Raw genomic sequence first — 24,787 nt, 5'->3', positions numbered from 1 at the left:
TTGCTGAATCAAGCCCCAAGTCCTAATATCTGAGAGTTGATATCCCATATAAATGGTTATCTTAGCTATTTGAAATCTAAATGTGAATGGTATTCTTCTCCATAGAAATAGATAATTATTTTTTAATCCTGCTAAATTCTTTGCCTCAATAATATCTTGTGATGGAGATTACAGTGATTTGCACAGGTTAATTAGGTTGTGTATTCAAGTATTTCCTTTCATCGGTTGCCTTATAATATCATTCAGCGTCCCTCCCCGCCTTTTCTTCCCTTCGTACTACTTGAGAGAGGGTAGGTAGGATTCTGTATCCCTTTTATTACTTTTCTTTTGCTTCCTATGGTGGTTGTGGATGAGTCCAAAATATAACAAAAGTAGCTGTGACACATAATTAAGCACCTCTGCCACCAGTCTCAGGCAAATCATGCAGAGGCAAATGAAAATAAGGGGATAAAAGCTAGTTAACCAAACTGTTATAAATCTCTTTGCTTTAGTTTATACTCAAGCCATAGAGCACAGTACTACTCACCTCAGTAGCTTTGATTAACTTTATTTATACAACCATTACCCCTACCCTACATTATAGACTCCTTGAAGCAGGGACTGTGCCTTCATTTATGTTTAGAAATTGTATCACTGGACCACAGTGGGTGCTATTAGAAATAAATAATAAAATATCATTATGAATAATTAACATTTTTCGCAACCAGACCCCGATTCTGAAAAGCATCCCTCTCCAGGGCAGAATTTAAAGCACATGCTTAAGTCCTGTTGACAGTGGTTAAGCTGCTGGTGTGCTGTAACCACCGTCTATCATGCTGACCAATATTGTCTCACTATTTCATTGTACTCCACAGTCGCTCTGTCTGTATCCATCTGTTCTCTCTTGTCTTATACTAGATTGGAAGCTCCTTGGGGTAGGGGCCGTCTTTTTTGTTATGTGTTTGTACACACATTGTAGCACAATGGGGTCTTAGTCCATGACTGGAGCTCCTAAGTGCAATGGTAATACTACTACTACTACTAATTATTAATTATTATTATTATTATTATATTAATAATAATGGGATGCAAGCAGTAAGCGTGTGAATAAGTGCTTTCCTGAAACAGTTCCTCAGTTTGTATTTACTTAATATACAATATTTCTTACTAAATCTTATGTGCATATTTCATACATTTAATTTAAAGTGTTATTGCAGATATATGTGGAGGAGAGATATGACCCTTCATCCCCATATTTTGAATAGTTCCTCAATAGGACCAACACAGCAGGATTATTTTCCCTTTCCTTAGCTACAAATGCAGCAGCTACCTTTCTGTTTGACTCTTCCAAATGTAGGCTGTTATGCTTGCCGAAGTACTAAAGACGCAGGCTGCCAGAGGAGTTTAGCATCTTTTCCTGCCTATAAGTAGATTAGTAACGTGGAATCTTTAAGCCTTGGAAGTACACCTCTACCTCGATATAACGCTGTCCTCAGGAGCCAAAAAATCTTATCGCGTTATAGGTGATACCGCGTTATATTGAACTTGCTTTGATCCACCGGAGTGCGCAGCCCCGCCCCCCCCGGAGCGCTGCTTTACCGCGTTATATCCGAATTCGTGTTATATGGGGTGGCGTTATATCGGGGTAGAGGTGTATGCACGGTTCTGTACACACCTGCAGTAGTTTTGCTCAGGAAAGGCAATGCAGTGAAATAGAAGAGTTGAAAGAATTTTGCTGCCACCCCTTTGCTCTTCACTTCTACTGGGGAAACAGCATATTGTAATCGCACCTGGAAGACCTAAGTGCTGGGAAGACCCTTGGGATTCCTGAGCAAAGTTCCACTGAATTTGTTGGGACTGCTTGCATGAGTCAGGTGAGCAGGATTTATCCTTGACTATGTACAGTGAGGGAGAAAACGCCTCACGCTCAAGACAGCCAGTCAAGCCCCTGCCCATGCTACAGTGGAAACCATTGTATCAACAACTGTCTTTATACACAGTTATTGCTTGTAAGCACCCTTTCCGTTGCCTTTGGGGAAAGGGATATTTTATTTCCTGAGAGCGGTGCTACATCCTGGTGTAAAAATAGTTCATCTAACTGCCCGGGAGGACAGACAGTAACAATTCCCAGAAAAATACTCCTGTCCAAACTGGCTGGTGATGACCATTGCAGCCTGGCCATTGCAGACACAGCTTCAACTGCAGCATGGTCGCAGCTTAAAAGAGTGAAGACAAGGGGTCTAGAGAGGGAAGGAGCTACAATGATAGATAAACTTTAAGCAGTTGAAAGAGAGGGTTAAAAAGCGGTTCAGCTGTGAAACTGAGAGGATTTTTTTTTGTAATGTTATCTTTGTTGACTACCAAGTCCACGACTTTGAATCTCAATGACCCTGTCCTCTGAAAGCAGTTCAGTGGCATGTTTGACACATATTCTCCTTTCATTGCATGGAAACTGCATTCCTAGGGCCTTTTCATACTTAACCAATGTATATTTCCTTCTTCTCATCTAATGGAGAGTTGCAAAATTAATATGTGCACTGACTGGGAGCAGTTACAATATTTGTCTTTTTGAAGAACTTTGAAAAATATGAATTATAATTTGCATGGAATGTTAACTGGCAAATTCTACAGCAATGTTATAAACTGAAATCCCCAAATGGTGATTCATATTACTTAGGTTGCAGATTGGCTTGTGAAAAGTTGTACCATGCATGTCCTGCGCCTGCCTTTCTAATCTACAGGTGCTCTGGCGCATGCTTGGTAACTGCCCTTTAAAATTATTATTAAACTTTCTGCTCTGCAGTGTACAACATAATGCTGTTTGCAATAGACATTATTACAGCAGCATTTTGAGAAATATCAGCCACAGTGGTTCTTGAATTTAGCTGATGTAATATAGAAATTTTTATCTAGTGTTACTGATCGTTGCAAATTGCTTTATGGTCTCAGAGGATGGTGTTGCAAATGTAGTTCTTCGGGATGAAAATTACATTAAACGGATGCAGCTTGTGCTACAATGTATTATGTATCCCATCTGCAAGCTCCACCCAAACAGTAACTTAGTGACTCATATTTTCATGTGTCATATCCATCAGATAACCTCTTTTTCAGAACCACAGGAGCAGCTCAGATTATTTTGACATCCTCTGCAGTGTTTGGTAGAGATTTGTTTTCTCTCTCTTCTCTCTGTCCCTTTTTTCCCTCCAACTCTTTCTCTCTCTCTCCCCCAATTTATCTGGATTAAACAAGTCTGATTATTCTTTATGCCATCGCAAATAAAGTCATTTTCAGAAACAGATGTCTAAATCAGCCAGTGAAATAATCCTGGAGGCAGATGCAGCCTTCCATAAGCTGCCAGGCACATGGTGCAATCAAAGTGATGAAACAAAATGGAACAGGCTGCAGAAAAAGTAATTAAATTATAGTTCCATTGTAGAAGCACATTTTAAAATTACTGAGATTCAGAGCCTATAATGCTGGTATTATAGTTGAAAGAATACTTGCCATGGGTCATGAGCATTTTTTTTAAACAGTTATTAATCATGCTTGACTGGAAAGACATGTGTAACCTACAACAAGCAGTGGCTGTAGTTTTGCCAAAGGAAGCTTTTGTTCCCTGAAGAGAATTGTATCAAAGGCCAGTGTGTCCTATTATTACATGTGCAATTGCAGAGTGCAGAATGTGAAATGGGGCTTTTCAGATTTCAATACAGAGTACTACAAAAAATAAAAAGAAAACAAGTATTGTGTCTTCTTGAATACTGTATGACCTTTTTTCCCCTACCAAGTTAACTTATTCACTGACCAAAAAAAACCCCCTCCTAAGTAAAGATAATGTTAAGGTTCTGACAAAAATGGAAAAAAGCCAGGAAATCTAAAAAGGCCTAGAAAATAAAGATGAAAAAAACCTCATTAGCTCATCTAAATCCATTTCCCTGCCAACACAAGATTAGTCCCTATTAGAGCTGGTTGAAAATTTTCCAATGGAACCTTTTCCCATTAGAAAATGCCAATTTGTCAAAATAAAAATGTTCTGCGGGAATGTGTAAATTTTGATAATATTTCCTTTTAAAAACTCAAAACAAAGCATTTTTGATATGGTCCGACCTTATTGTAATGTTTCATTTTCATTTTGTAATGATTTTTTGTTTTGAAATATTATTTTATATTTTATGATAAGACAAAATCAAAATAGAACATTTCAACATTGTCAAAACAAAAGCACTTGAATTGACCCAAAACAAAAAAATGTTCAAAAATGTTCCAAAGTTTTATCTTGTGGGATATTTTGAAATTTGACATTTCATACCAATACGGAACAAAACATAGATTTCTTAATGAAACGGAAATTCTGGTTCCTGACCAGCTCTCATCCCATTTAGAGCCTGAACCAATGTTCTTGAAGTCAAAGGCTAATGTTGACTTCACTGGGCATTGGATCCGGCCCCTACAGCGCTGGATACAGTTCATTCCCAAGTGATGGGGCTTTTACCACTTCACCTTGGAGAATATTAAGTATCAGAGGGGTAGCCGTGTTAGTCTGGATCTGTAAAAAGCGACAAAGAGTCCTGTGGCACCTTATAGACTAAAAGATGTACTGGAGCATAAGCTTTCGTGGGTGAATACCCACTTCGTCAGATGCATGTAGTGGCATGTGGCATGTGACGAAGTGGGTATTCACCCACAAAAGCTTATGCTCCAATACGTCTGTTAGTCTATAAGGTGGCACAGGACTCTCTGTCGCTTTTTGGAGAATATTATTCACCTTAGGAGATTTCAGTGTCCGAAGTTTTTTCCAGAAATTCAGCCTAAACTTTCCCTTTAACTGCTTCCTATAACTCCTAGTTATTACCTCTTCCCACGTCAACCAACCCTGTTGTACGACCCCAATGAATTCCTCTCCATCCCAGGTATTTGTTTTTCAACATTTGGAGTCTGTTATGTGTCTCCTTATTTTGTTCCTTAACCAAGCTAAGCATATTTGGCTTCATAATTTTTCACATACATCAGTCTCCCCCGGATTATATTTTATTGCTCTCCTGTGAACTCACTCCAGTGTTTCAGTCTGTCTGGTAATGGGGTGCCCAGAACTAAACATAGTATTCCAGGAACAGGTGCATCAGAGCCCTATAGAGAGGACCTATTATTATCTCTGCTTCATGATATGACATCTCAATCCCTAATTTGCTGTCCACGTACCATACCTAGGTCTCTTATGGCATGACCGCTTTCCAGGTTTCTCTGTCCCACTGGTACAAATAATTTCCCCCCTCATGTATTAGCCTGCATTTCTTCAGGATGAATCTCTTACTGTTGATTTCTGCCCATATTTCTCATCTCCGTGTCTCCTTTTATATTATTGCCTTGCCTTTGCTCAGGTTTGCAAAACCTTCTAATTTAGTATAATCAGCAAATTTCGCTAATGTGCTGCTAACACCCTTTTCCAGATCACTGATGAAGATGTTAACTAACACCAGAGTAATGCTGATCTCTGCAGTAGTCACTAGATATTTCCTCATTGCAAAATATCATTAGTTACCCACTCTTCAGAAGTCTTCAGAGGAGCCAAAGGATCATGCTGTCGTTAGTCCTGAGCAGGGAATGATAGGTGAGGGCAGGCTCCTCTAACTCTGCTTTCTACTTCCCACTATCCCCATCTTGCCCTTGGTTATAGGACCAAATTCTGCTTTTGGTCACCCATATGGAATGCTATTAAAGTCAGTGGGGTTACACAGGGGCAGCAGAGGTCACAATTTGGCCTGCAGAATTTAAATACCTTTAAATGGATTGTGTTTTTAATCTGGTACAGGAAATTCACTCCCATGTATTAATCTTTTAGTGCCAAGCTTCTGCATTTTTACAGCAACCCCTTTAAAACAGAGGATGTATAATAGATGTGCAGGGAAAACCAAATGTAGTTTTTGCAGCACTATAGTAAGGGTTGTTATGCTTAGCAAGTTGGATGCAGCAGAGAATCTGCCCCAGTGATTTCAGAAATCGATCATACTGGAGTAAAGTCACTATCAGATGCCACGTTTTTCTGTTATGTGAGTTGTGATGTTATATACTAAACAAAGCAGGGTGCCATGGAACTGGTAGGGTGGTTCAGGGATCAATTCCTTACTTCACTGGATCTATCAAGTGGATAAGGTGAATAGAATTTGGCACCAGATGGTATTTCAGTCAACAGCTGTGTAAAAGCAATCAACAGTTTTTATTTAAGAATTCTGTAGTGCTTTTCCTTGAGTATCCCAGCTACACATAATTAGCAAACGGGCAACTTTACATCTAGCACTAGCTTCTCAGCAGTAAAACGAGATAAATTGTTTTTGTTTTAGAGCTTGACTTTGAAGTCATTAATAAATATAATATTTGATTTTTCTGAGCTTTTGAGCACTTCATCAATTAGGTGACAAACATGCTTTTGAATTTTAAAGATTCTGCTGGTTTAAATCAGTCCTGGAGATATTGATTAGAGTGGCTAAAATCTTGGCAAGCATTTGGCTCTTTACTTTGAGTATTGACTGTCCATAAAAAAGTCATCTATCATGCTTTTTTTTAAAATCTGGTTTGAAACAAAGCTCTGGGAACTTGTTCACTGCATAGTCCTCTGGTTGACTAAAATGTTCTTACAATACCAAAGATTTCACTTATTACAAGAGAGCTGGTGAGTGAGAACTGAAATATTAATCCTGTAAGTGTTATTTTAAAGCAGCTGTTATGATGATCTGAAATGGCACTGAAACACAGTGGGTATTTTTTATTCCTGTGAGTGATGAAGTCTTTACAGGAAACAGCCATATTTGCAGCTGGTACGATTGTACTGCTGTGGGCGATATCCTGTCCTTTCTTTTCTCTCAGAGAATTCCCTATACATCCTTGCTTCAAGCAAGCGTGACCATTATGCCCCAGAAAGAGGGCCTTTGACAGATTGCCATCAGTTCCCTTGTGGTAGGATCTTGCCTTCCTCACTGGATTGGATGCTGCATGAATTTCTAACCTCTCTACATTTGTTGGCTTGTGCTGCCTTTTCAGCATGTAGTTAATTCTGTGGCCTAGAGTAATTCAGTGGAATACATCAGGAATTATTTTGTCTTTTTGTAGTATTTTGGTGGCTTATTGTTTGTTGTCAATCTATTTTTAAATGTTAACAAATTGGTCTAGCAACAATTACTGAAATTCCACGTTGAAAAACAGACGCCTCATTTATGGTAAATAGTGGTTGAAGTGTACTACACATAACATTTGTATGTAAAATTAGAAAACACATATTGAATAAAATATATAGAAAAGACCCTTTTTATTGGGCCAAATGTCCCCTATGTAAGAATAAACTGTATAGGGAATAGGAGCTCAGGTTTCTATCTCAGAGGATGAATTTCCACTTCTTACCATGCGGTAATGGAAGTGTTCTACGCAAAATAAACACATCTCAGGAGTCCTGCTGGAGTCTCACATGCAGGCCTGCCCATGGTTAACCATGTATTTATCATCTCTGGGATTTATTATTGCCACTCATTATATCTAATAGTGAAGCCACACACCCTGCAAAAGTTCTAGAGAATACAAAACTCAGAAATCAGGCTGCGTAGCAGCAAAGGTCACTGTGGGCACATCACCCACTGGCTCCCCATAGCATACAGGGAACAATTCAATGTATCTGTCTTGATATTCAATCATCCATGCAACTGGCCTTAGCTACTTGAGACCTGACATGTACCTCCACAACCCTGGAACTTATGACAGCTAAATTCCACTGGAAATGAGAAACTATTGACCAATGGGAAGAGGCTCTAAAGTGCGGCAGACAGAACTTTCACAGGAGCTAGGCCTAGACTATGAAACTCACTTCCGCAAGATTGCAGCATAACCCTGGACTTCACCACGTACAAGTAAATAAATGCAAACTCATTTATTTGACTTAGCTTGACATGCACGTACACAAGCCAAAAACCCTATAAAATAAGCAAGCTGTTTATCATGTGAGTTTGGACAGAAGAGACAGAGAAAAATAGTTTTTATATTTAAATACTTGGGATGTGCTCTGATACTACAGCAGTTGGGCCATATAATCACCTGGAAAGGTGGATAGATTGGGGTGATATGTAGAACAGCTGTCCTCCCAGCCCAGCCAGTGTCTCACCTCTCCACACCCATAAAGCCCAATCTCAGGTGTATTTATGGTGTTACTTACAAAAAATGTTATTTTTACAGAATAATAATTATAAAATAAGTTTCATTTTAAATGTCTCTTTCAAACTGAATGATCCATATAATTAAAAAAAACCTCCTGGGCTTATTTTAGTCAGCTGTTAATATGCTTTACTGGGTCACTGGACTCACTACACCTGAGGCGTTGTTAATGACCTAATAATGCAAGTACCATTCTATCTTCATATCTGTGTGTCAGTATATTCATGTTTTCATATATTTACTACTTGGAAAGGACATTTCCTTTTTTAACTCATTCTCTCGTCGTGCCGCTCTCTTCCCACTACCTAGCTCCTTCCTCCTCACACCTGGCCCTCACCCAAATGTCTCTTCTGCTTCCACAAGATTAAGTACTGGGTGTCAGAACTAGAGCTGGTTGGAATTTTTTTTTCCTGCCAAAAATAGCCAGGGGACAAGTTTGTCAGCATTTTCAGCAAAATTTTTTGACTTTTCTGCTAAAATCCAGAAAACAAAAAGTCGGCCAAAAACAAAAATTTTCAGGTTTTCTGTTTTCTGACCAAAACCCCTCCACATTTTGATGGCACATTTTCACCCAGCCATAGTCAGAACATTGCTGAACTCGCCTGTATAGCAACACCTCTCTGCAAAAGTCCACCTCTGCATTTCTTTGGTACTTTTTGCCAAACGGCAGTATTAGAAGCTTGCTTCTATTCATTAGAGGCTTGCAGTGATATGCTATCGCAAAGGCTCAGATCCTCAAGGATGTCGAGGCACCTTACTCCTATTGAAATACCTTTTGAGGATCTGGGCCAAACTGACTTACTCAAGGCTACACAGTGTGTCAATGGCACAAACAGGAGTTTCTGGTTTCCATCCCCTCCCCTTAGGCAGCTTGTTCTAGTGGACTCTCTTCCATTTTTCTTCAGGTTGGGAGATGCCATAGTAATGAGATGAGCAGTGTTAATAAAAATAATAATCTAGACGAGGGGCTGATAGAGTATCAAAGACATGATCAGATTTTCGACTATACTCCTGTTGGTCAGTGTGAACTCTCCCAGGGCCTAGTCACAAGTCCAAGTTAAATGGCAGGAAGGGACGTGCAAGTCTTTTACCGAAATGTGCTGGTTCCATTCTGGGCTAATTGATCCTGGGAACCGTTGGCCCCCAGAACAGAGGGGACCCATTTATTCTATGTGTCTAGGTCTCACAGAACTAGTTGTAGGAACGAGGTGTTTCTGTAGCTCCCGAAGCATCCCTCCATAGATCCTCACATGCACATTCACACTCTCTCATTCCCTTCCACGTAGTTGGGTTGCAGACTTTTCTACAGCCCTGTGATAGCCTCGTAACACCTCTGCTACTCCTGCTGAGGCATGAAGGAAAGGACCGAATCTCCTGACCTCAGTCCCCAGAGCCACAATGGTCATATATAAGCAGTCATTAGCCATAGACTCTGCACCTGGTGGGACTCAGACTGAGCTACTGGGCCACTACCTGTGAAGTGGTGTCCTTCAGAATGTGTTAGCCACTGCAAAGTCCAGCCGGACCACAAAGCTGGGCCAAACTATGAGATGTCAACACACTGGGTGGGGCTGGTTCTTTAGCCACTAGAGCCCCCACCTATTATAGTGATACCAAAGTAATGAACATGAACCTTAACAGATCTTTGAGAGAAGCGACAATTTGTCTTTTTTTGGTCCTTGTTCTGAAACTAATGTTCTGCTCTGAATGTGACTCTAAGGATTCAATTTTCTTTAAGACAGGCCTAAAATGGACAAAAATCACTAAACAGTCTCCAAGAAAGCTTTAAGCCTTCTTTACTTTGAGGATTGTCTGTCCCTGGTAACATTTATCCCTCCCTATTTTAATTTGTAATGATAAATGTCCTTGCAATAATAAACTCATAATAGATGCTTGTTTATCCCTTCAAGGCCTGTCCTTGCTGCTTTCATTAGCATTTCAGGATATTTATGACTTTGTGAATGACTGAAAATCTGCAATTTGTCATCAGGGATTAAGAAACATCCTTCTCTCACTTGGGGCAGAAGCTGAGCTTTGGCCTTGGAGAGACGGAACCACCTCTGGGCTTCTTAGACAAAAACAAAGCCAGACAGTGCCCAGATTTACTGCAGCAAGTGGCTCTTCGCTACTCAGATGTCTTTGCTAATGTGTCATCTGCTGTTGCTGGTAGGGTTCAATGTTTAGAACTGAACTATCTGTAGGGACCATAAAATCCTCTGTTGTGCAGGAGCAAGAAAGAATAGGGTGGAGACTGGGAGGAGAAGGGAGAGGAATGTAAGTGTTTCCATTTCCCAGTTCAAACAAAAATAACAGCGTTTAAAAGTAAAATTGGAATTTTTTTCACACACACACACACAAATGTGTTCAAGGAAATATTATATTTCAATTTGTCATTGTGGTTCTGTTGCACTGAGTCGCTCTCAACTTCAGAGCACACGAAGCCAACAGAATCTTGAAGGCTCAAAAGGCAAGTTTATCACCTACTTGATGAAGGATGAAGTACTCAGACGCTTAAAAAATAAAAACAATCAAAGGAGCTTTTCACGAGCTAAGCCACTCTAGGGAAAATCAAAGGGGGGACGTTAATTGGTTTGTGCAGCGTGATATTTTCAGCTTTGAAAAAATTCAGCCATTCAGTGATTCTTTCTTTCTTTCTGCAGGTTGACGAAGTGAAAAAACTAAGAAACTGCTTTCAAGCATTGAAGATACCAGGCCAGGATGAACACGAAGGACACAAAAGTGACTGAAGGAGGTCTCAATGTCACACTTACCATACGTCTTCTCATGCACGGCAAGGTGATGCACTTAACACTGTAACAGCGGTTGTCTTTTTTATTTATCTAGGTGTCTCTGGTTGCATTAAAGTCTGATAGTTACATTTACAGAGGCCCTGGTCCTGCTCGAATTTAAGTCAAGAGCAAAATTCCCATTGACTCAAGGCCCAAAGACCTGTCCCTGATTCAGCAATGTGATACCGCTCATGCTGAACTTAAGCAGATATTTAATTCCATTCCTGTTCAGCACAGCACTTACGCACAGGGTTAAGTGTATAAATCAGGGCCTCTAACAGGCCAATTCGGGGCCAGAGTGCCAATATCAGTGTTGTGACAGCTTCACAGTTCTATAGCTCAGGGACTGAGAGCAGTTACGTATCAAACCCCAGTTTCCAATACTTTGTTAGTCTCTTAATACAGAAGTGTGCTGCTATAAATTAAAACTTGTTTCTCAGGTTCTCACCCTGAGATCATGTTTATTGGCAACATTTGGCAAAACCAGCTTGTGTGTTTTCATGTTTGGGGAGCATCTGTACAGTGCTGGCCTCAGGCAGACGTTTGCTCTCCTTTAGCAAGGAAACAGTGAAAATAGATATAGATTAAATATTTTTTGGAAATATCTCGCTCTTATATATAACGTTTCTTTTGATTTATAATGCATAAAAATACTTTCTTGGGCTCTAGGCAGCTGTGTTATACATTAAAAATACAATTACATTAAAACAAAAAACAGCAGTTACTTCTCACCACCCCCTATATCAGAAAATAACTGATAGAGACATTCAAAACCCATAAAATATCCTCCTAACACAAATACCAGACTCTCTTATGCCCCCATATAAACTGGATTTATGTATGTGCAGGTCTGGATTTGTGTACAACACACACAAACTATATTAAAAGAATGTTAAGATTGCAAAGTCAAGCACTCAAAAGTTAGAAGATGGGAGAATTAAGGTTGCCCGTGCAATCTTAACTCAGCCCCTTTGTGCATATGCATTACGATACAGGTTTTAGTTACATGATCACATCCTATTTTTTCCACAGGATCCCTGCCTCCTTCAGTGCAAAGGATAGACCTGCTCTGGGGATGAATCAGGGTTGCACAGTGAAGGAGGCTGTTATCTGTAGGATCCCTGGCTCATATGTTGAGGAAGTTGGAAGACATGTAGGAACTTAGGTAAGGGATTGCAGGAAGGGAAAAGATGGTCTCATGGTTAAGGCAGTTGAATGCTGCAGTGGAAAATTGGATCCTATCCCTACCCCTGCCACAGAGTTCCTATGTGATGCTGGACAAGTAACTTGAACCAAACTTTTCACAGGCAATCACTAATCATTTTCTGGGTGCCTGACTTAAGAACCTGGGGCCTAATTTGCAGCAGTGCAGAGCACTCACAGCTGTAACTGAAGTCAATGAGAGCAATGCTTTGAACATATAAATTCTGTAAAATGCTTATAATGCTAGGTACTCTGAAAATTACCCAAAATTAGTGGATACTTTTGGCTTTCATCTCTGTGCTTCAGTTCCCCATCTGTACAATGGGGATAATGATATCTCCTCTCACTGAGCTGTTGGTGAAATAAATTAATTAGTGTATGTGAAGCAATCAGATACTGTAGCGATGAGCAGCATAGAAAAGCCCAGTAGGAAAGTAATAATTATGTCTTCAAATCAGGGTTTGAATAGTGTGCAATGAATAAAGCGCAGGGCCACACATTAAAAAACAAGGTGAAGACAAGAAGAATCAATTGCCTAGGGAGGTTGTGGAATCTCCGTCATTGGAGGTTTTTAAGAGCAGGCTGTCAGGGATGGTCTAGATAATACTTAGTCCTGCCTTGAGTGCAAGGGAATGGACTAGAAGACCTTTCAAAGTCCTTTCCAGTCCTGCGATTCTATGATTCTATTAAAATATTAAGTAACTGTGGTCCACTCTATGTACTACATGATACAGGGGTCCTGTGGAAAAAATAGCATGTGGTTATGTAATTAAAGACTGTATCATGATGCATATGCAGAAGGGGGCCAAATTAAGGTTACATGGACAACCTTAGTTCTGGCATTTCCACACTTCTAAGTGCTTGAATTTACAACCTTAATAATTTTCTTTTTAGTTAGTTTGTTTGTGTAATTTTCTAGGCTTTTAAAATAAGAAAACGGAAGAACAGACGTTCTGTCATGTGATATCATATACCCACATGGATCATCAGCAGGGCTGGAACCTTTAGATCTACCACACAGACCTCTGACACTTGAGTTATCAGCGTAACTGGCAGCAATAGTAGGATGTTATTCTCTCTTTGGACCAGCACAAGAGGGGTATGAGACAGATTGCCGGTGGGTTTCAGAGATCTTTGCTGACAGCAGAAAAATGGTGAGACTCAGGAAACTTGGTTTCCATCCCAAGCTCTGGAGGGGAGTGTGCTCTAGTGGGCACAGACTCTTCTATTAACTCCCCTCAGATTCATTCACCTCCTCCCTGCCCCCATTCCACCCCAACACCACACTGGTTCCTATATCCAGTCTCTTTGTCCAGCCAATCCCAGTCAGTTTCTCATCTCCTGCCCTCTAGCTCTAGTCTGACCAAAGTCCTTATCCAAATCTACTTCTTTCCCTCCCTCCCGGTCAAGCGCATTCAAATCAGATGGCTTCCTCCTCTATGCTGCCTGGGTGACAAGAAGGGGTCATTGAGGGTCCATGAGAGACAGGCTCCCTGCTCTTAGCTCCAGTGTCTGGCCCAACTGTGGCCTGGAGCAGCCATGATAGGGAAAGTCCAGATTCAGCCATGAAGCCCTGGACTGGAAGGAGAATGCTCAGTAGCTCTCTGAGAAAGATGCAATGCACAGTCTGGACCTGTGACAGGCTGGAGCATCCTCAGTGAGGACAGTGTCTTCAGAAATCTTAGCTGTTAAAAATCAAACTCTTTACTGAGCATGTGCTAACTGATTTTTCAGAGAGATTTAAAACTCGGCCAAATGTGGGCAGATTTTTCACAGGGGCAGTAAAAGGCATATCCCTGACACAAATGCCACCACCTGCCAAATTTCATTTCCCTTCTCCAAAGCATGTGGGCCCTAGATCTCATCAAAGAAAGGGTCACCAGCATTTTTTAGTAATGAACAAAACTACCTATTTTTCCCTAGCCTTTTTCCTTAGAAGTCGCAGAACCATTTTGGCTGAAATTTTTCAGGAAGTTTCAGCCAAACTTGCACCTGGCATGTAAAATTTCAGCCCAAATGGTTTACGATTGGCAAAGTTATAAGCAACTGAAAATAGGGTCTTATAATGGGAAGTACGAGGCAAATGAACGATGTGTGTGATCCAGCACAGCACTTAAACACATGTTTAACTTCACGCCTGTGATTAGTCCTATTGGCTTCAGTTAAACTACTTTTGGCTTACGTGCATTTCTGCATCACGCCAGAAAGCTACACTGCTCTCAGAATCAAGCCGTTTATGTAACTCAATAAGTATCAGTCATTTTCAGGACATTTTAGTTAAACTGTTTTTTTAAACTAGCATAAAGCAATCAGAAAGGAAATTAGAAGAAGTTAATTTTCTGTGTTGAACGTAGTGAATTGGGTGCACAACTACAGTTAACAGTAAATGGGTGTTATGTATCTAATCTTCAATTAACATGTAGCCCTGAGAGTTTAAATTAAACCCATAAAAGCAAGGAAATTCAAAGTTAAAGTGGAAATATACCATACATCCTCAGTTAACAAGGCACAATGGGTGTACCCTTTACTACAGTATGCTCTAATAATGTGCCCTATTGCACCTGAGTATTGCAAATAATGTATTAAATTAGAATTTATTTTTGTATATTAAACTCAGGCCCTCACATTTACTTTGATGTCATCTTTGTGATTTAAAAATGCAAATATCAATGTCAGAGTTATCATTCTGAGAGCTGTGAGTGGCTCTGAAATAGAGCAAGAAATATGCTTCCACACGGTTTCTTAAGATTTGCTGCGGTAATGGCATCACTGAAAATTGCTGCACTCTAATTAGCATTCCCAGACAAAACACTTAACATTTTTGTTATGCATTCAAGTTGTAAATAAGGATTCATAACTTACAGGCAAAGGGGGAGAATTAAAGGACATTGTTAAAAATCATAGAATGTCCTGGTTTTCCAATTTTATTACTGAGTAAAATAAATATATTTTTTAAAGTTGAAATGTATGGAAATCCATCTTTAACTCTGTCCCTATAATTGTGTTACCTTCTGAACTCCTACATTAGGAGGTTAATATGCTTGTGACGTCTGCATTGTATTTCACAAATAGACATCTTACATTACACTTGTCTACACTTCACTAAGCACTACAGCAGTGCAGTTAAGACGCTACCTGTACCGACAGAAGACCTTCTCCAGTCAGCATAGGTATTCCACCTCCCCAAGAGGCAGTAGCTATGTTGACAGGAGAAGCCCTCCAGTCAACATAGTGCTGTTTACACACCCCTGAGCGACGTAGTTATACTAATATACATTTGTAGTGTAGACCAAGGCTATGTAAGATTAATTAGCTCAGCTGTAAACCCTGGTGGCTTTGGACATTTTAAACACATATACTTGGGTAGTTTGCATATGGACTTTAAGTGGAGGATGACTTCTTTAACCATGTCCACTGCACATTATGTAGCATAATACACACTGCTGAACTCCAAAGGGAAGATGTCCACAGACACCAGGAGGCTAACCATTTTGCAGCATAGAAGGTTAATATTGTAAAAACAAATTCCACTGGCTGGCATGAGGGAAGTAATGCTGTACAGAGAGCTGGTTACATCTTCAGTGTATGTATATGACATGTAAGAGATAGGGGAGGCCTGATTTTCATCTCATCACTAGATTAAATCAGAAAAAACTCCATTGAAGTCAGTGAAACCCCTCTGAGCAAGATCAGGACCAAGATGTTTCTACTGCTGTCTTATCAAGGGATGGTGAATCAGAGGACAGTCTCTGGTCTTTCATGGAGGTGGTTGTATGTGCCATATATTAAGGATGATACAAAGTAGAGGCGTATACAGCTTATATTGTCAGTGAGAAAGATTTTCTGTATTCAGGCATAAGGCTCATGTTCCATAAAGTTCAGCAGAGATGGGGCAGGGAAAATGGGGACAGAATTAAGGTGGTTTAGAATACCCTAACGCTCCATTTCCCTATTTCGAATGTTTGAATTGTATATAGTTTTCAACATTTGTTCTATAAAACTATGATGTTCTTTCAAGTTCCTCCCCCAATAAGGAGCCTGTGTATTCACAACTATAATTTTATCTTACCTACATTTTGTGTCTGGGAATTTCCTTAGTTTTTTAAAAAATGTTTTTTGTTTCCACTTTTGTGCAGTATTGATGTGGTGTGAGCCCTCGCTGGAGTCCTTCCCCAGCTCACAAGCTGTGCCAGAATCCCCAGCCTGTTTATAAAATATCCCAGCAGCACCAGCTATGCCAGTTGCTAACTACTCCACTTCTTGGGGCTCTGCCATACTTGGATGCCCAATTTTTTCAATCTTCCCTCATAGGTCATGTTTTCTAGACCTTTAATCATTTTTGTTACTCTTCTCTGGACTTTCTCCAATTTGTCCACATCTTTCCTTAAATATGGCACCCAAAACTGGACATAAAACTCCGGTGGAGGCCTAATCAGTGCGGAGTAGAGCGGAAAAATTACTTCTTGTGTCTTGCTTACAACACTCCTGGTAATACATCCCAGAATGATGTTTGCTTTCTTTGCAACAGTGTTACACTCTTCACTCATACTTAGCTTGTGATCCACTATGACCCCCAGATCCCTTTCTGCAGTACTCCTTCCTAGGCAGTTACTTCCCATTTTGTATGTATGCAACTGATTATTCCTTCCTAAATGGAGTACTTTGCATTTTCCTTATTGAATTTTATCCTATTTTCTTCAGACCATTTCTCCAGTTTGTCCAAATCATTTTGAATTTTAATCCTATCCTCCAAAGCACTTGCAAGCCCTCCAGCTTGTTATCATCTGCAAACTTTGTAAGTGTATTTGCTATGTATTATCTAAATCATTGATGAAGATATTGAACAGAACTGGACCCAGAACTGATCACTGCAGGACCCCATTCAATATGCCCTTCCAGCTTTACCGTGAACCACTGATAACTACTCTGTAGGAATGGTTTTCCAACCAGTTATGCGCCCACCTTATAGTAGCTCCATCTAGGTTGTATTTCCCTAGTTTGTTTATGAGAAGTTCACACAAGACAGTATCAAAAGCCTTACTAAAATCAAGCTGTACCATATCTACCACTTCCCCCCTAGCCACAAGGCTTGTTACCCTTTAAAAGAAAGTGATCAGGTTTGCTTGACACGATTTGTTCTTGACAAATCCAGACTGACTGCTGTTTATCACCTTATTATCTTCTAGGTGTTTGCAAACTGATTGCTTAATTATTTGCTCCATTATCTTTCCGGGTACTGAAGTTCCCCAACCCAGCACCTTCCTATTCCCCAGATATCTTTTACCTCCCGCCCATCTGCCAGGGCTGCCAAATTTTGTGCAGCTCCATCTCCTGCCCTTGCCATTGCTTGGGGCTGGGTATATTGACCTTAAGCGGAAGTTTATGGTCATATACAAATTACTTGCAACTATGCCAAATAGTTGCATATTCACAAATAATTAGTATAAATGCGACACATGGAGCTACACAAATCTGGCAGCTATGTCAGTCATTCTCACAGAGTAGAATTACATTATCTGATGTGTAAAGAAACCTGAACTTGACAACAGACATTGTTACGGGGATGAGAGAGAGGAGAGAAGGAGAAATCCAATGGGGTTTCGCAGCGTGTAGGTCAGTGCAGAATGCAGCTTTGTGTAGGCCAGAGAGGTAGGAAGAGTGGAAAAGAGATAGCAAGGGAGGACTCTTTGGGCCTGAGTCTGATCTCACTTTGTCCAGTTTTACGAAGTGTAATTCAATTGAAATCAGTGGATTTATTTCTGATCTTAAACAGTGTGAGAGAAATCAGACCCATAGACAGACATTAATTGTATCTAACAAGTCTTTTATGGAGCGACAATAAATTCCCAGGTTATATATATATATTATAATAACTGCCACTATTCTTTCAAGTACTGTTAGCACAAGTTAAATTTCTCCCTGTTGCATCTCTTTTATTCCATTTTTCCTCATGCTCCTATTTATATGAAGCACATTCCCTCCATCCCCACCCCCTACAGAGAGAGTTGACTCATTCAACTCACATACCATGTTTTACTCTCCCTTATATGTTCATGTAATTCCTTCTGGAGCCTGTTGTCATTGCTGTATCAACCACAGGGGCCCACTAGATAGCAGTGCTAGTGGGGAGCAAGGGAATAAATGAAGGAGCTGAATGTGAGTCTTCCACACTGCATTTCTGCCAGGTTGAAATGCAGCCATGTTTATAATGATAAGCAGTATTGATTAAGGCACAGGTTATTTCCTGGGATTCATGACTAGCTGGGAAGCCTTGATAATGTGTTTGCATGTGATGGGGGGCTGGGCTTACTGATAACATCACCTAGTGGTTAGGTTGCAGTGCCTCTACTTTCCCCCCATCTCCAGTGCCTCCCATCGGCAACTCCTCCAATAATGTGAAAGCCCGCCTTTTGGGGATGACGACTCGACTCTCCAGCAGAGTCACTGGTTTGATTCCCCCCCTTTCAGAGTAACAAAATCTAAAGAGGTAGGAAGAATCCCATATCCTCACAAAAGAAAGGGTCTTCAGCCCACCTCCGGACCCTTGTGCAGGGTTCAGCCTCACCTCAGGGCTCTCAGCATCTTTACCCTCTCCTCACTCCTGCAAGGAGGGGTGGGAAAGGAGGAACATGCTCCTTTCCATAACAATGGGCACAGGGAGTTGGTAGGAGTGTCCAGATCTTCCCATTCCACCCAGCTCTGGCCCTGGGCCCTATGAGAGGTAACAATATCAAGCACCCAGCAATGCCTTGAAACTGCCTCCCTGGGTCACTTCCACCGTTCACCTATCCTCAAAGTCTAACATAAGACAGCAAAAATAAAGAGTAATTTGAACCTTCGGGGCTCAGCTGGAAGCCCCTTCCTTGTAATGAGGGTTTCTGCAACACCCTTGTTCAGGAGCTCTCAAAATAGGTCTGTCCTCCTACCCTGCCTGAGCTATCTGGCTCCCTTTTAAGCTCCTTCCTCTAGCTGGAACATACTTTGTAGGTGCAGTGGGGCAGTCACCTGGGCCCAGAACTGCTTCTTAGCCTCTTCAGTCCTAGGGTACGTCTACACTACCCGCCGGATCGGCAGGTAGTGATCGATCTATCAGGGATCAATTTATCACGATAAAGCGATAAAGCGATCCCCGATCGCTCTGCCGTCGACTCCTGTAGTCCACCGCAGAGAGAGGCGGAAGCGGAGTCGACGGGGGAGCGGCGGCAGTCGACCCCGCGCCGTGAGGACATGAGGTAAGTCGACCTAAGATACGTCGACTTCAGCTATGCTATTCTTGTAGCTAAAGTTGCGTAACTTAGGTCGATTCCTCTCCCTCCCACCCAGCCCCCAGTGTAGACCAGGCCCTAGGGTGGGGTTTATGCACCACATTACATTGTAAAAAATTACTCTCTGCCAGGCTGAGCTTGGGATTTGGTTTATATTCATGCCTAAAATGAATAATCAGGAGAGAGTAGGGTTCTGCAGCCCTACTTATTAGTATCCTTGCTGGCCGTCTCAGCACGGAGACTAAAGTTTGAATGGGCCCAGAAATTAAATCACCTTTCCCCTCCTAAAGGTGGAACTTTCAGGCCAGGGCTGGGGTAGGATGGCAGTGTTATTGTTGCACTGCTATTACCCGTTCCTGTTTTGTAGATAAAGAGAGGACATCAGTTTCCATTACTGTCAAGATAGCACCTATCACCAGCATTACATTAACATTTTTGGAAAGGACTTATAGTATGCAAATATAGAGTGCATGTGCGTGTGCCATCCCCAGCTGTCAGAGGCCTCAGTAGGCATCAACTGGATACATTGTTAAAGTGCCAAAAGAGCTGTTCCTTTTTGTGTGTGTCAAAAATCAACTTTTCATAATTGCCCGTAAAATAGATTAGGGTAGGTTCTTGGAGCTTTTGATATTTCGCTTTCATTTTCCTGTTCACATTTTGGAAAATTTGTATTCTCATGAATTTTGGAAGGCTGATTTTCTTGCCTAATGCCAACAGTAATGAGGTCAAGCACTGTGCAGTGTTGTAAAGGCTTTCCCATGCAGCTCTGCCAATACCCCGCAGAACTAGCTCTGTTCCAATTCTGAGCATCATGTGCCCAAACTAAAAGGACTCCAAGGAAGCATTTACACTGTACTGGAGAATTATTACATGACTTTAAAATGGTTTGGACTTGTACACAGCCAGTGTTAACAGGCTGTCTGAAACCCTGAAGATTCGCCATGAAGGGCTGAATTCAGATCTGTATGGCATCAGCAGAAGGGTGTTGGATTTCAGGAAAGCAATTTAGGAGAGGTTTAAAAATCAAGTGTATAATGTGGAATAGGAGGAAATATTCAAATCTGCCAGTCCGGAACAGGGCTAAGGCAGCCTAAAAGACACTTTAAATAAGGCCCAGCAGGCTTCAATTCTTCTGTAAAAGAAGAATGTAAGAAACAAGAAGAGACTTGTGTGATTTCATAAGGGATTGCACAAAGATCTGAGGTGAAAAAGAAACCAAGCTATACTGGGAATAGCAAAGTGTGCAGGAAACCAAACAAGCATACAGGGAGTCAGTTAAAGCCTGCAGGGAAAAGTTAAAGATTGCAAAAATAAAAACCAGAAATGAATTAATACAAGCCAGATGGTGTGAGGAGAACAAGAAGAGCATTTACCAATAGAGAGGGGGTACAGGCGGGAAAGAAAAATTGGAGAGAAAGTAGAACATAAGAATGGCCATACTGGGTCAGACCAAGGGTCCATCCAGCCCAGCATCCTGTCTGCCGACAGTGACCATGCCAGGTGCCCCAGAGGGAGTGAACCTAACAGGCAATGATCAAGTGATCTCTCTCCTGCCATCCATCTCCACCCTCTGACAAACAGAGGCTAGGGACACTATTCCTTACCCATCCTGGCTAATAGCCATTAATGGACTTAACCTCCATGAATTTATCTAGTTCTCTTTTAAACCCTGTTACAGTCTTAGCCTTCACAACCTCCTCAGGCAAGGAGTTCCACGCGTTGACTGTGCGCTGTGTGAAGAAGAACTTCCTTTTATTCATTTTAAACCTGCTGCCCATTAATTTCATTTGGTGGCCTCTAGTCCTTATATTATGGGAACAAGTAAATAACTTTTCCTTATTCAATTTCTCCACACCACTCATGATTTTATATACCTCTATCATATTCCCCCTTAGTCTCCTCTTTTCCACGCTGAAAAGTCCTAGCCTCTTTAATCTCTCCTCATATGGGACCCGTTCCAAACCCCTAGTCATTTTAGTTGCCTTTCTCTGAACCTTTTCTAATGCCAGTATATCTTTTTTGAGATGAGGAGACCACATCTGTACGCAGTATTCAAGATGTAGGCGTACCATGGATTTATATAAGGGCAATAAGATATTCTCTGTCCTATTCCTTTTTTAATGATTCCTAACATCCTGTTTGGTTTTTTTACTGCCGCTGCACACTGCGTGGACGTCTTCAGAGAACTATCCACAATGACTCCAAGATCTCTTTCCTGATTAGTTGTAGCTAAATTAGTCCCCATCATATTGTATGTATAGTTGGGGAAAGATTAGAACAACAGAAATGAGTTTGATTGCAACACGGTGACATTGTAGTCAAAAATATGAGTGCAGTTTTGGGCTGAATCTACAGAGTCATCTGGTCAATGGACAGGGAGGCAATAGGTACCTCTCTCTATGGCTCTGGCAAAAACATACCTGGAATATTGTACTCAGTTCTAGGTACTAGATCATGGGCAAGATGTTGGAAAATGGGAGGGAGCTCAAAGAAAAGCAAGAAAAAAAATAGGTGGCTGAAGAGATTGGGAAGAGAAATGTAAAGAGCGAATAGCTTTGTTAAGTTATGATGAGGGAGAAAATAAGTTTGCAAATCTATGAAGAAAATAAACACCAAGAAGGGAATGTAATTTATTTTGAGTGGTACAAGGAATTAGAACTAGAAATAAACAGTCTCCTAAGGGAAGTGTTGGAAGCACCATTGCTTGGAATATTTAAAACAAAGCTGGATAAAATACAAGCAAATGTACTATAGGGAACAATCCTCCATTAGCAGGGGGAAATATCTGATGATCTAACAGGGCTTTTTGATCTCTGCCTTTTTGATGGGGTGAAACATTCCAACTCTATCCTCATAGTCACAGTATCAGTAAATTAGACAAGTGTACTTAGCAGCCACATTTTCAACTGTGTCTCAGTTTTTGGGTGCCCCCATTTAGATATCCTGGACCTTTTTAGTGGTGCTAAGCACCTGCAACAGCATTGATGTCAGCTAGAGTTGTGGGTGCTCAGCGCCTCTGAAAAAAGAGACCTACCGTGTCCCAGCAGGGCACACCTAACATCAGTGGCCGTCATTCTTCACAACAAAATTTTCTACAGTTGATTTTTTTTCATTACTGTACTACTCACCCACACTTAAAGACACTAATACTGGCAAGATAAAAAACAGAGAGAACATCTCACTTTCATTCATTATACACCGCACAGTCTTGCCTTCATGGACTTTTTTTTTTTAACAACAGAATAATCTGGAGCCTCTTTTTCCACACGTGTCTATATAATCCGTCCCTGACAGGTCTGTAAAACAAAATATCACCAGCTCCTCTGCTATCATGAAATAAATAACCTCCTCTAATTTTTATCCATTTCACGTTAATATATAATGTAAAAGAAAGCGTCTTTGAGAGTTGACTTCTCAGCAAGTTAATCCAAGGAGGAAAAATGCCAATGTTCGTTTTGTACTTTCTATTTCTTGTGAACACTGGCAAGGTATTTATGATTGATTGATAGTGCACTTAATTTCAGTGACAGCCCAGAGTCCCTTACTACTTTGCCAGTCTGACAAAAGGGAGTGATTCATTGGAAGAGTGTTAGCAATCAAGACATTTTCTTATTGTCAGTGGGTGCTGCACCTTCCAAAAAATAAACCACATGACAAAAATTTCTTGTATCTGGCAAGCATGGTATTCTGATCAGTCCACAGATACAATGAATTGATATAAGCAGAAGGCACTGTTTCCATTGCTACTGATTTCGTACAGTGGGTGGGCACAGGGACTGTCATCACTAGTACCACCAGCACTGGAAGGAAGATAGTAGAAGGTTGCTGTAGATAATTGTGGTGAAATTTTATACAAATTACTAGCCTGCTAGCCAAATAGAAGTAGGATGTGTTATAAAAGCTTCTGCAACGCAAAAGGATGGAATACGTAGTGTCTTCTCTTTCAGAATGGCCATAACGTAAGTGCCAGTGAGCTGTAGAAACTGATGAAGGTGCTCAAGCATATGCCTCACTTTTAGCACAGGAGCAGTCCCACTAAAGACCTTGTTGAATTGGGGTCTTAAGCATCAGATGTTGAATACATAAACATGGATCACCAGTTACCCTGACTGGCTAGTCATTCGTTCTTTCAAGGTAGATGAACTGAGTTATGGCACATGTAATTTACTGTGTGTTTTTTTCAGGTACATTAATAGTTGGCTTTATACATGGCTTAATCCTGATGGTTTTGCTGGTGCAAAATTAATATCAAAGTGCAACAGTAGCTTCACTTGCGTAATAAGGGAATAAAGGCTTTAGGATGTTGCTTGTCGTTTGTCAAATGCTTTGGGATGAAAGCATAAATGTATGATATTATTGTGACTTTTAAAATGGTTTTCACGTCCATAAATGAATTTAGATTAAGGCTCCTGTCAGATTAGTGTTTCAACAACACTGTAAAGTTGGTAGCAGGATTTTATAACAGAATGATCGCTGGTTTATTGTGAGGTTGGGGGAGAGCTGATTTTACTCCTGAGATTGATGGTGCTATAATGATTATTAAACTGGCAATATTTAGAAAAATGATGGAACTTCACACATCATGTTAGCAGTCTAAAGGTTACTCTTTATGCCAAGCTTTGTTACCATTTGTTAAGCTTCCTGTTTTTTTTTAACATGACTAATTTGTTTTCCTTGCTATGCGGAAGGCATAACTATTAGCTCATTAGAGAAATAGCTCTCTCTCTCATACCGTTTGACTGAGTGTTTCAGAAGCCCAGATTAGTCAATTGCACTGTCAAGATTTCTGTCAATCACTTGGATTGTAAGGAGTTGTTTTTTGTTTTAATTTTCTGTTGCATTAGCAATAGGGTGGCATAGGTAATGTGTTCTGTTTTGTGCTAAGACCCTGTGCCTCTGGATTGCTCATTTGGCATGGAACTCATCCCATATCTAATCCATCATGTGAATTAGGTGTGAAAATAATAGTGTGTGTCTACCTCTTAGCATTAAGTAAAACATCCCTCATTTTTAACATTGATTTTCCTTCTGTTGCCCACTGAAATGATGACTAAGTAATTGAAAATGTAAAAAACAACTTATCCATTATACTTTTCGTAGAACAAACCGATGGTTGACAACATTTTCCATTTTCTAGTAACATATGGCTTTATACAAGGTTTGCATCGTGTCATTTTTGTTACATTTTTAACTACTTAGATATAGCTTACTGATGAGAAGCGTGGTCATAGGCACAATGTGAAATACTGTTGACACACTCTGGTCAATTGAGTGGGATTTTCCAAAGTGACTAGATATTTGGGGTGCCTCAGCATTTTGGGGCCCAATCTGAGATAACTTGAAAGGCCAGGTGCTCCA

At 40.6% G+C, this 24,787-nt stretch overlaps 1 protein-coding gene across 2 annotated transcripts in view; it reads left to right on the top strand.

Annotated features, from left to right (window-relative positions):
• The first annotated feature begins 10,908 nt into the window (after positions 1 to 10,908).
• The window catches only part of LOC135873627 (poly(rC)-binding protein 3-like), a 72,926-nt gene continuing 59,047 nt past the window's right edge, over positions 10,909 to 24,787 (top strand). For both annotated transcript variants that reach the window (XM_065398266.1, XM_065398265.1), the window contains exon 1: positions 10,909 to 10,968. In XM_065398266.1, coding sequence (XP_065254338.1) covers positions 10,957 to 10,968 — 12 coding nt within the window. In that variant the 5' untranslated portion in view covers positions 10,909 to 10,956. The remainder of the gene's footprint in view (positions 10,969 to 24,787) is intronic.

Source organism: Emys orbicularis, chromosome 2 (assembly GCF_028017835.1).
Source record: "Emys orbicularis isolate rEmyOrb1 chromosome 2, rEmyOrb1.hap1, whole genome shotgun sequence".
NCBI lineage: Eukaryota > Metazoa > Chordata > Testudines > Emydidae > Emys > Emys orbicularis.
This window is presented reverse-complemented; position numbering and strand designations above follow the sequence as displayed.